The following is a 12,530-nucleotide window of genomic DNA, read 5'->3' on the forward strand; positions in this document are numbered from 1 at the left end:
CCAAAGAAAAGTTTTTCTTTTTCCAAAACACACTTAAAGAAAATATTTTCCAAAAATTGTTTTGACCAAAAACACTTGATTTTGAAAAATCTTTAACACTTCCCACAACCAGAAGGACCCATGATGGCCAAGACCTCACCAAGCTGAGCATAGCCTGTGATACCCTCAAGAATCACACTGCTCCCGGATTTTCCGTTCATGGCCTTCACCCAAAGATTGTCCCACGTTAATGAAACACCATTCGCCTTCACTTGTACTGTTCTCCAGATGTCTGATTCTACCTGTAATGATCTTAATGAAGGTGCAATAGAAATGGGTATAGAGAAACTTGTGTTAATTTAGGAGGATGAGGATGAGGAGGAGGAGGAGGTGAACCTGTGCTAAAAGGGAATAAGCCTTCAACACTGGACATTTCTTCTTCAGAATCAAAACTATTTATCGCCAAGTCATCTTTTCTTGTTGCTTCCAAGGGTTCATGACTAGGTGATCTTGTTGGGGTTGGGTTGGTGTCCATCTAAGAACCTTACTAGGTGAAGCCTTGTAGAGAGAGAGAGAGAGAGAGAGAGAGAGAGAGAGAGAGAGAGAGAGAGAGAGAGAGAGAGAGAGAGAGAGAGAGAGAGAGAGATGCTCTTGCAGGATTTACAGGCCTGCTAATAGTGATTATTTAATGGAGAAAATTAGTGCAGTATTATATAGGTGCACCTATTACTAATAAATTATGGAGCAGCATTTATCATAAGAGGCTACTTTTGTTCCATTACCTCGAGGTACGCACGTGCACTATATGATTTCATGTTATTATATAGAGGAATGATAGACTGGAGGGCGCCCTGGCAAAAAACCACCTACAAGGGCAACGTCATTGGTCAATCTCAACAAAGTGCATTTATCGTTTCTTTTGGCTGTAAGGAAATTTTTTTCCCTCGATCAAACAGCGTCTCCAAGTGAAGATGAAGGTGAAGTTGCTATAGCTTTTAAGGCCGAGTTCTACCTAGGGGTGCAACTCGGGTTGGGTTCAACCCGAAAAAGAGTCGGGTCGGGTCGGGTTGAGTTTTCCCAACCCGGGTTGAGTTCGGGTTGGGTTCTAGTTGAGGGTTTAGGCAACCTGACCGGAGTTCAACCCGACAGTTTTTTATGAATTTTTTTTCTAAACTTAAAAATTTGGGTTGGATCGGATTGAACTTGGGTCGGGTCGGGTTGGAAAAAAGGCCTCGTCGGGTCAAACCTCGTCGGGTTGAAAATTGGGTCAGGTCGACTTCAGGTTGGAAAAAAGGGTTATTCAAGTTGGGTCGGGTTGGCCTCAACCCGACCCGTCCTAAGTTGCACCCCTAGTTCTAACCAGGTCTCAACAACTTTCTCCATGATTGTGGATCATCGCTTTCTTATTTTCTAACTATTCATTTAGGGGCACAAATCAAATAGTCGGGATCGTTTGTTCTCCGTGATTTTTGGGTCATGGCCCAATGATCTATTTTCTAAAGATACATGGCAATTATCGTATAAAACATGGAATTGATTGAAGAGTACACGATAATTGGACTTTACATGCTGGATTAACACTAGTCCCTAAAGCAGTATTAAAGGAACAAAGGGTACTTCAAACAATTTAAGCATGTGAAGGGGTAGATAAGTGGTCCATGACTTGAACTTGAATGGCTTGCTTGGAAGGGGCAGATTGTAAAGCCCTTATCATCGGCTTAACCCTTTCAATTCCCTTTATAATACCCAAAAACATTAGTCTATATAGAACCACCATCCCTGCCAAGATAGCCAGATCAACCCATTTGGAGTAAACCATCTCAACTTGCCAGATATTTCTCAGAATTTCATCACCAGTAATGGTGTGTGGTCCTCCTGCTTGATTGCTAGGGAAAGTAAGTCCCAAGTACTCATTCTTGTAGAATCCTTGGTTAGCATACTTGTGGAAGGCAATGTAGTACATTGGGTATCTCCAAAATGGCTTGGGGAGATTGTTTGGCAATTGGAAGAAGCCACCACTCAGTATCATCAGCCCTTGGATTCCGGCACCGGTGATTATACCCATGAGAAAGTTCGGTACAATGCTTGCGACCATCATCATCAAGCTCTCGACTAACATCATACATACAAATAACACCAAAGCAAAGTATGTGAAGTGTTCGACCGATCTCTGAAGGCCGACAAGGTAGTAGGCCACGGCGCCTGGGATCACAGAGACTAGAAACAAGAAGGGAATAGCAGAAAATGTGTTTCCAATAACAAATACACTGACACCGTAATGCCCATTTAGTCTCTCTCGTCCAAAGATCTGCAATTAAAGTTGGCCAAAGGAAAAAAAAGATGTATAAATGATTAGCGTGACAATCAATTTTGTTTTTGAAATGGTGGAATTTTATTAAAGGAAGAAAGAAAGATCATGACTGAGCATGTCATGGGAGTCAAAGAATACCAAGATATGAAAAATGTAACAGAATGAACGGTCCTGTGACCGTTGGAATGAAACGGTGTGAAGGGAATTGTGAAAAACCATGAGTGAAAGGCCATGAAGGCCAAAGGACATGTAGGGTTCTATAAAAACCCAATTGTTCCCTTAATTGTTCATTCAATTGATTGAGATCATTCCTGCCATTGTCACACAAAAGAATTTCTTATTGGAAGAAATTTCAAAGCACTCCCTCTTCACCATTTTCTCATCTCAGAACATTTCTCTAATATTCATTCATCTTTTCATTAGAAAATCTCTCTATAAGCCATCAAAAAAAAGGTACAAGAATAACAGTAGTCAAGGTGGTAAGAAATTTGTTATGATCCTACATGGGGGCCTGTCACCATGTCACTTGTTCGAGTCATGGAAGGGACAACATGTGTAAAGGTCTACTTACAACAAAGTCCAGAAGTGAAAGCCGCCACTGAGTAAGTCACCGAGGACATCGGATGCGAAAGCATGGTGGAATGTTACGATCCTCGGTGGGAGCCTTCCTAGGTATGAGACTAAGTGGGACCCAACCAGGTATGGGCCGGGACAAGTTTAAAGGGCCTTTCCTAACGGATTCCAACAGCTCTTGAGATTTTCGCTTATTGGTTAGGTACCAAACAAAATCATTAAACTATTTCTCAATAATTATTAAAGATTTCTATAGATACATAGAAATTTTTATTTGGTTCAAGAAATGATCATCCCATAAAATTCATTAGTATTTTTATTTCTATAGATGCATAGATATTTTTCTATGTTCTCCTGTTTTGTGGAATAAAAGTTCATATATCGTTCTTTAATCAAGAAAGTTATAATTTTAAAAATTATGAGATCTTAACCATAGATTATTCTCATCTTCTGGTTTCCTCAACTGAAAACCATGATTTTTAATTTTTGAAAATACTACAATGAAGTTTACTAAATTCATCTAACCTTCATATCCTCTACAAAAGATGGGAATCCGCCAATCGTCATGAATGTCAAGAATGAAGATATAAATATGAGCATTGACCCTCTCTCCTGAAAAAATAAAAACCAATCAAAACTATATGAGCTAACATATTCATCCTTGTTTTCTTGAGTTGTAGGTGATTTTCTATAGCATGATATAATATGCTTGAGTTTTCATTTCAAGGGGATTAAGTTTTCAAAACTTTTAGATGTGGAACTAAAATTTAGACGTAAAAACAAGTTTTCTTAAAGCATAAGTAAAATACCAAAATACTCATAATGACTGTTTAGAAAACGAAACCAAAATAAGGATCATTTGGTGAATCATTTTCTAAAAATTTAAAAAACTTCTATCATTATATCTTTGTAAACTAGAAACATAAAACAAATGCCTTAATAAATCCCACCTGAATTGACCCAAAACTGTAGCCAATGTTAGTGTATATGGTGCCAATGCACAGAGATATTGCGACGTAAATTGCAAGACGTAGCCAATAGTAGCCTAGATCCCTGTACATGTTCACAAAGGATCTTTTGGTGAGGACAACGCATTGAGTAAGGAAACTAGCTTGGATTTCCTTCATCTCCAAAGATCCTCCTTCCTACAAATCAAATGGGCCCTTGTAAGCATGTCATTAGCATAAATATAATTAGACCAAAGTCATAAAAAATTGTCTAAAACAGCGATGAACTTGTTCGACCAAGCCAAGTCTAGGAAAACCTTAGCCGGGTCGACTTGCTTAGGCATCAACAAGTTATGAATTGACCCATGGGCTTTTAGAATACTAGTAGGTTCAACTACAGGGCTTACCATTTTACATATCTCAACTACCCATCTTGATACTTGTTGATAAGTGATGGATGACTTGTATGACTTCACAAGAATGTCAATTGCTTTAGTAGCCGTTTTGGTCCCTATCCCTTGCTCAATGTCCTAATAAAAAAACCAAGGATTTGAATAGGATTTCTTTCAGAGATGATAAGAGCTGCTAAAACATAAATATGTGAAAGAAAAAAGCCTCCTTCTCACCTGATCGAAGTCTTTGTTGATTGTTCTAAGGTAGTGATCACAAGGGCTCCTCAGTAATGGGCATGGAAAGCCATTCAATGCAAAAAACTACAGCAAATCAAATCCAAAGCATCCGGAATTAGTTCATTTATGCTCATTTGCAGTCAAAGCAGGGCCGAAATAAATTGTTGCTCGACGTAAAACAAAATTTACACCCATTTTTTGTTGAAGTATAAATGAATAAATAACGCCAACTCTTACAACTTATGTTTTCTGAGTAATTGGTTGTTTCATGTGGTATCAGAGCTAGGTTCAAAACCCAACAACTCCTGGGGATTAAAATCCACACGTACAGCTTACCCAAAGGAAGAGGGATCACATGTGAGGGGGGAGTGTTGAAGTATAAATGATTAAATAAAACCAACTCTAAATTGGAGTATAGGTCACATTTTCTACTTAAAAAATAGGGAAAAATACACTTAGACCCCCTGTGGTTTCTGACACATTCAACTTGACTCCAAAAGTTTAAAAAGTTACAAATAGACCCCCTGTGGTTTCAAAACCTGACAAGTACACCTCCTCCGTCAACTGTCCGTCAGTTTAACTTGACGGAAAGACTAAAACTAACCATGGTTAATATTTTGAGGACAGAAACACCCTCATTTGCAGAGGAATTAGGATTATGCCATTTTCCACCGCCGCCGTCGCCCCTCCGGCAACCGCCGTCATCGCCACCTTTGGCCACCGTCGCATTCGCCATCTCTGGCCACCGTCGTCACCTCCACCACAGACAATTGAACCCCACCCCATGGCTACATCAAACCCACATTTCAAGAAAAAAACTTTGATAAAAACAAAAACTAAAGCCCTAAAACATTAGGTTTTTGTACAAATCATTATAATGATGTTAATGAAGACAAATAAAACTCCTAAATGGAGGGTTTATGTTGATAAATCAATAAGGGTTTGAATCAAACCCCAATTTTTAGTTTTCAAGTATGAAACCCTAATTTTCAGTTGGGAGGGCATTTTGGTCTTTTCCCCCACGCCGTCAGCTCTGTCTAGTTAAAAAACCCAATGAAACCACAGGGGGTCTACTTGTAACTTTTTAAACTTTTGGGGTTAAGTTGAATGTGTCAGAAACCACAGGGAGTCTAAGTGTATTTTTCCCTAAAAAATATGTATAAAATTAGTTTACTCCCATTTTACGTCGAAAGATGCCTTTGATTAACTAACTAGAACAAATATATGGGTTTCAAAGATTATATATATATATATATATATATATATATATATATATATATATATATATATAATGGAATAAGATTGTGCACTCGACCGCACCAAGCTTAGGTGCGGTCGAGGGCCCAAAACTCATGTGGGCCCACATTGTTAGGATGATCCAAAGCATTTATTTGCAAGGCCCTTACATAGATAGGGTGTGTACAAAAAATCAGCTCCATAGGATCAGCCTAACCCATCCAAAAGTGGAGGGCAAAATGGACAGACATCATTTGCCACAAATCTGCCCATTTTTGCCCTCCACTTTTGGAGGGGTTAGGATGATCCAATGGAGCTGATTTTTTGTACACACCTTATCTATGATGGAGCCTTACAAATGAATGGTTTTGATCACCACAAAAAATGTGGGACCCATGTGTTTGGGCCCTCGACCGCATATAACCTTATATGCGGTCGACCGCACACTCCTTTTCCTCATATATATATATATATATATATATATGAGAAAAGTGTTCCTGCGCAGCTGCGCAGGTAGTTACCTGCGCATAGTGGCTTAAAAAGCCGCCGATTGGTCGCTTTTTGTGGACCCCGCAAAGGTGGTCCCGCCATACGAACCAATCGGTGGCTTTTTAAGCCCCAAATGCGCAGGTAACTCCCTGCGCAGCTGCACAGGAACACTTTTCTCTCTATATATATATATATATATATATATATATATATATATATATATATATATATATATAGGGGAAAGTGATTGTGAGCGGCCCCTCTTATAAGCTTATATGAGGTGACTGCTAAAAACATGGTGGGCCCACATTTTTGGGGTGATCCGAGCCGGTCATTTGATAGGCCCTGACGTAGATAGGGGGTGCCCAAAAACTCAGCTCCATAGGATCATCCCAACCCTACTAACTGTGGAGGTGAAAGAGGGGGAAATGGGTGGGTATAAATTTGCCCACTTACCCGTCCATTTTTCCCTCTTTCACCTTCACAGTACGAAGGGTTGGGATGATCCTATGGAGCTGATATTTTGGGCACCCCTTATCTACGTCAGGGCCTATCAAATGACCGGTTCGGATCACCCCAAAAATGTGTGCCCACCATGTTTTTAGCGGTCACCTCATATAAGCTAATATGAGGGGCCGCTCACAATCACTTTCCCCATATATATATATATATATATTAGGGGTGCAAGTTTGGCCTTGTGAGCCCTGAGCCCGAACAGGGTCAGGGTTGGAAAATCTGACCCTGAGGGCGGGTTTGGGCACATTTTTTTGGCCCTGACTTAGGGTTGGGTCGGGTTCAGGGTTGATACCCCGGGCCGACCCGACCCCCTTTACACTTTACCCCGGCCCACCCTGACCGACCCGACCTTGTTTACACTTTACCTGCGGCCCACCCTTGAGCCTTTCTGTTTTTCATTTCTCCATATATTGGGTTTTTGGTTATGTATTTATCACCAAAAATCATATATCAATTAGAATAATAGATTGTGTGGAAGTATTTTGATTTTTGACAATAAAACAAACCGAAAACATGTATAATTGCCCGGCTCAGTCAGACCCAAGCAGGGCCGGCCCGGCCCAATTTGGGCCAATCAGGGCGGGCAAGGGTTGGGCTGAACCCTGTAGGGCAGGCATTGGGTTGAGGATTTTGGGCCCTGACTCAGGGTCAGGGCGGGTCTGGGCTAAGATAATTGCTGCTAGGGTTGGGCTAGGGTTTTGCAAAATCCGACCCAACCCGACCCTGTTGCAGCCCTAATATATATATATATATATATATATATATATATATATATATATATATATATATATATATATATATATATGAGAAAAGTGTAGCTACACATACGTGTAGCTAACTTAGCTACACCGACGGCTTAAAATACAGTGGGCCCCACATTGTTTGGGTAATGAAAACCATTCATTTGATGGGCCCTCACATAGATAGGGTGTGCCCAAAAAATCAGCTCCATAGGATCATCCCAACCCTACGATTTGTGGAGGCAAAAATGGACGTGTAAAAACCTTCACAAATCTGTTCATTTTTGCCTCCACAGTTTGAAGGGTTGGGATCATCCAATGGAGCTGATTTTTTGGGCACACCCTATCAATGTGAGGGCCTATCAAATGAATGGTTTGGATCGCCCAAACAATGTGGGCCCATTGTATTTAAGCAATAAGTGTAGCTAAGTTAGCTACACGTATGTGTAGCTTCACTTAACTCTATATATATATATATATATATGAGGAAAAGGATTGTACGCTCGACCGTACCTAAAGTTAGGTACGGTAGAGTGCCAAATCACATGGGTCCCCCATTTTTGGTGGGCATCTGAACCATTCATTTGCAAGGCCCCATCATAGATAGGGTGCATACCAAAAATCAGCATCATTGAATCATCCTAACCCCTCCAAAACTGGAGGCCAAAATGGGCAGATTTGTGGACAAACATTGTCTGTCCATTTTGGTCTCCACAAATGGATGGGTTAGGATGATCCTATGGAGATGATTTTTTATATGCACCCTATCTATGATGGGGCCTTGCAAATGAATGGTATAGATGCTCACCAAAAATGTGGGACCCATGTGATTTGGCACTCTACCGTACCTAACTTTAGGTACGGTATAGCGTACAATCTTATTCCTCTATATATATATATATATATATATATATATATATATATATATATATATATATATATATAACAACTCTAATGATTGATTTATGTATCAATTACCTCGTTGGCCGCTGAAGCAGGGCCAAAATAAACTGCTCGACCGGAAGAGAGAAGGCAAAGATTATGGAAGAGCTCAAACACCTCACTACAAGGCTGATGGATGGATGCAATGACAGTTCTTCTATGGTGCTGTGCGAGGCCCACAATTTTACTCATGACATGGTATGATGCTGCACTATCGAGCCCACTTGTGGGCTCATCTAAGAAAAGAAGCTTTGGGCGTGTTAAGATCTCTATGCAAATGCTCAGCCTCCTCTTTTGTCCCCCACTAAGTCCTTTTGAGTCCCACCCTCCTATTCTAGTATTCGCCGCATCTTGCAACCCCATCTCGTTTATTGTCATCTCTGCTCTCTCCTTCTTCTCAGATTTCGACATTGAGTTAGGAAGCTTGAGCTGGGCGGAGTAGTAGACAGCTTCTTTAACAGTTAGCGTCGTCATTAGAGCATCATCTTGAGTAACATAAGCCTGAATTAATGAAAAAAAAACTTGCAAAAGATAGTTAGTGAAAACATGATATAGGATTAAGGATTATAAGTTGAATCGTTGTGTCAGCCACTCTGACTAAAACTCTACCAACGTATTAACTATAAGAATTTTTAAATTAGTTGTATCAATCATCCATGGCCTACTCGGAAAAAGTCTCATGATGGTATACTTTGTCTATCATTCAATTCCATAAGGTATTTGTATTGAATGATATTACTATATATGTATTTATACATCTCTGGTAATCTATATCAAACATTGCATCTGAGAATAAGCTAAATTGAATGATGTACTAACCGAGGTTCCAAATGCCAGTGTTTGCTTTCGACCGTTGATAAGGATCTCTCCCGATTGCCTAGTGTTTGAGCCCAATCTACCTGCAAATTAATGGTTGCTAATGTGAAACTCATGCATTGAATAAAGCCAAAATTGTGTAGAAAATCTTGGCAAAATGAAATAATTCTATTGGGACCAATCAATTAAAAAAAATCCACCTTATGGGAGATATATTAGATATCACTACATTAAATACTATTCTATTGATGTCAATATATCCTATTGCTTAGAAATTAGTCCTTTATTAAAAACAATCTGTCACAAAAATCCAATTATATTTACCTACGAATGCATCCAAGAGTGTAGACTTGCCACAACCAGAAGGACCCATAATGGCTAAGACCTCACCAGGCTGAGCATAGCCTGTGAGCCCTTGAAGGAGACCGCGATTCCCTGAATTACCGTTTGAAACCGTCACCCATAAGTCCTCCCATGTCAAGAAAACACCGTACTCGTCCGAACCAGGCGCAATTGTGTCCCACTTATTGTGCCCCTTCTCTTCATGGCTTGGCATACTCACACATTCCACCTCTATTGAGCTCCTCATTTCGATATTGCCATGTGATGGCGGTAATGATGGCGTGTTACAGATGGAGCTAATAGAAGGAGAAGCCATGCTAACTTGAGTAAAAACTAGCAAGCAACTTGAGAAAGAGAGAGAGAGAGAGAGAGACTTGAAGGACAAAATATGGTAGAATTTAAAGACATTTGAAATGGCCTTGCTACCAAAATATCATGAAATGTGTAAAACGTTTTCGGTCATAATTAAGCCATAAAGGGGTGAAATACATGTATGATGTTGTGTACTTGTGTGGGATTTGTGGCTGTAGGGTGTGGACTTGAAATCATTTTAGAGAATTGAACAAGGGAGCTGTTTACATTTTCACCTTTATGTGAGTACGTTCTAAGCAGCGTCACTTTCAATATAAAGATTGATGGAACAGAGGTTGAACAAGAAGAAGGTTCACATGTGGGAGTGTTAGACTAGTTGATGTTATTTCTTTGGAATGTTGTGAACCCCCCTTGAAATGATTTGGGAAACCTTATTAAAAACACAGCAAGCCACATGAGATACAAAACAAAAGAAGCAAACACAAGATTTAGGTGGTACATCACTACATCATGGTATGTGACAATGTGCAAATACTTATATTTGCCTTTGGATGAACCACCAAATGACTGTAGAAAGCCAAGAACACTCTCTCCTATCCACTTTCTCTTATTAGGAAAAAGAACACGGAAAATATTATCCTTTTAATACATGTGTGTTTAGTCGAACTTCAAGACTGCTATGCTCTCTTTAGGACCCGCCTGTTTGGTTGGAAGAAAAGGTCTTTCCACATAGAAAGTGCTTTCCTAAAAAAATCCTATCCTTTCCTATATTTTCTAGAAAACTACTTAAACTGTTTGGTTCAATTAATATGAAAAGCAGAACTCTTTCAAGAGAAGTATTTCTCTCATTTGGATGCTTATTATATGGAAAAAGAAAATGAATACTTCACTTATACTCATTGCTATACTATGGTCTCTGAGGCTCACATATATGGTACAATGTTTTATGTTAGTGGGGTCCTACATCGATGGAGATCTAATGCCCAAAACCCAGTAGGGCCCACATGTAAAGTAAGGAATTGTACACTAGTGGAGTCCATATAGAGGGGCGGGCAGAAAAGACAATTACCCACATGTATGCTAATTGTTGGGGTTCCAAGCAAAAGCTAATAGTCCCATATCGGATAAGTGAAATGGATGGGAATGGGCACCCTCCCTCAAATGGCTAGCTTTTAGGGGTGAGTTCTACCGGGTTAAATTCCTTACCCTAATCAATGATGTATTAAGAGGACCTATTGGTCAAAAAATAATGGGTCCCACATATAATTATTGATTTTATACTAGTGAGGCCAATATAGAGGGGCCTAATGGCAAAAATAGAAATAAAAAACGGCGAATATTTTTAGAATTGGATATTAGTTGCGGCCCACATAGACGATGGAGGATCCAACAACAAAAAAAATCTAAGGCTACTGAGATTCCCAGTACCATGTTTTGATAATGAGACGAATTCACCTTGTCTTTTATTATTTAACCAGCTGTCAAAAGCTACTACACAAGCTGAGTTCATCTCATTTTTAAAACACCGTAGTGCAAAATACCAGTAGTATCCAATCCATATACAAACTCTCGTGACAACGTTAGTGAGATAGAAATTCTTCGTTTTACAAGTCCCATCAAATAGTCCAATTTGTGGTTGTGGAAGTTTTTTCCCGACAGGTCATATTTTTCCTAGGGAGTCTATATAGAGGGCTGGCAGAAAAGACAATTGCCGAAAACCCAGTAGGGCACACATCTAAGGTAAGGAGTGGAGTCTATATAGAGGGGCCGGCAGAAAAGACAATTACCCACATGTATGCTAATTGTTGGGGTTCCACGCAAAAGCAAATAGTCTCATATCGGATAAGTGAAATGGATGGGAATGGGCACCCTCCCTCAAATGGCTAGCTTTTAGGGGTAAGTTCTACCGGGTTAAATTCCTTACCCTAATCAATGATGTATTAAGAGGACCTATTGGTCAAAAAATAATGGGTCCCACATATAATTATTGATTTTATACTAGTGAGGCCAATATAGAGGGGCCTAATGGCAAAAATAGAAATAAAAAAGGGCGAATATTTTTAGAATTGGATATTAGTTGCGGCCCACATAGACGATGGAGGATCCAACAAAAAAAAAAATCTAAGGCTACTGAGATTCCCAGTACCAGGTTTTGATAATGAGACGAATTCACCTTGTCTTTTATTATTTAACTAGCTGTCAAAAGCTACTACACAAGCTGAGTTCATCTCATTTTTAAAACACCGTAGTGCAAATATCAGTAGTATCCTATCCGTAGACAAACTCTCGTGACAACGTTAGTGAGATAGAAATTCTTCGTTTTACAAGTCCCATAAATAGTCCAATTTGTGGTTGTCGTAGTTCTTTCCCGACAGGTCATATTTTTCCTACCACATCACTTTTCCAGTCTTCAATTCAAATTGAATGCGTCCTCCCTACATGACAAATGACTCATTTCGTCCTAATTCAGATTTTTGTCTTTACCAATTTAAAATTTCCCATGTTTTCCAAAGAAATTGCAACCCGTTTCGACCGTAGAATGGAAAAATTATCTCAACAGTTGTGTCAAGACTGATACAGGAAATAGAAGAGAGTCCGACCGGAAAAATGAGGTGAATCAGCCATTAGAGAACCGATCTAGAATATAAATCGGCCACCTGAGCAGGCCACAGAGATGATGGCATTTTCCTAAAAATTC

General features: G+C 39.6%; 1 protein-coding gene across 1 annotated transcript in view; it reads right to left on the minus strand.

The window, feature by feature from the left end:
* Positions 1–1,471: 1,471 nt before the first annotated feature.
* LOC143847870 (uncharacterized) overlaps positions 1,472–12,530 on the minus strand; it is a 35,050-nt gene continuing 23,991 nt past the window's right edge. The window contains exons 10-17 of the mRNA XM_077356667.1: positions 9,503–9,954; positions 9,182–9,261; positions 8,399–8,863; positions 4,437–4,523; positions 4,218–4,340; positions 3,814–4,008; positions 3,389–3,475; positions 1,472–2,287 (exon numbers count right to left, since the gene is read on the minus strand). Of these exons, the coding sequence (XP_077212782.1) occupies positions 1,607–2,287; positions 3,389–3,475; positions 3,814–4,008; positions 4,218–4,340; positions 4,437–4,523; positions 8,399–8,863; positions 9,182–9,261; positions 9,503–9,954 (2,170 nt within the window). The 3' untranslated portion in view covers positions 1,472–1,606. The remainder of the gene's footprint in view (positions 2,288–3,388; positions 3,476–3,813; positions 4,009–4,217; positions 4,341–4,436; positions 4,524–8,398; positions 8,864–9,181; positions 9,262–9,502; positions 9,955–12,530) is intronic.

The sequence above is a fragment of the Tasmannia lanceolata genome, unplaced genomic scaffold (assembly GCF_043159265.1).
Source record: "Tasmannia lanceolata isolate RefF3 unplaced genomic scaffold, GAP_Taslan_0.1 ptg000016l, whole genome shotgun sequence".
Classification (NCBI taxonomy): domain Eukaryota; kingdom Viridiplantae; phylum Streptophyta; class Magnoliopsida; order Canellales; family Winteraceae; genus Tasmannia; species Tasmannia lanceolata.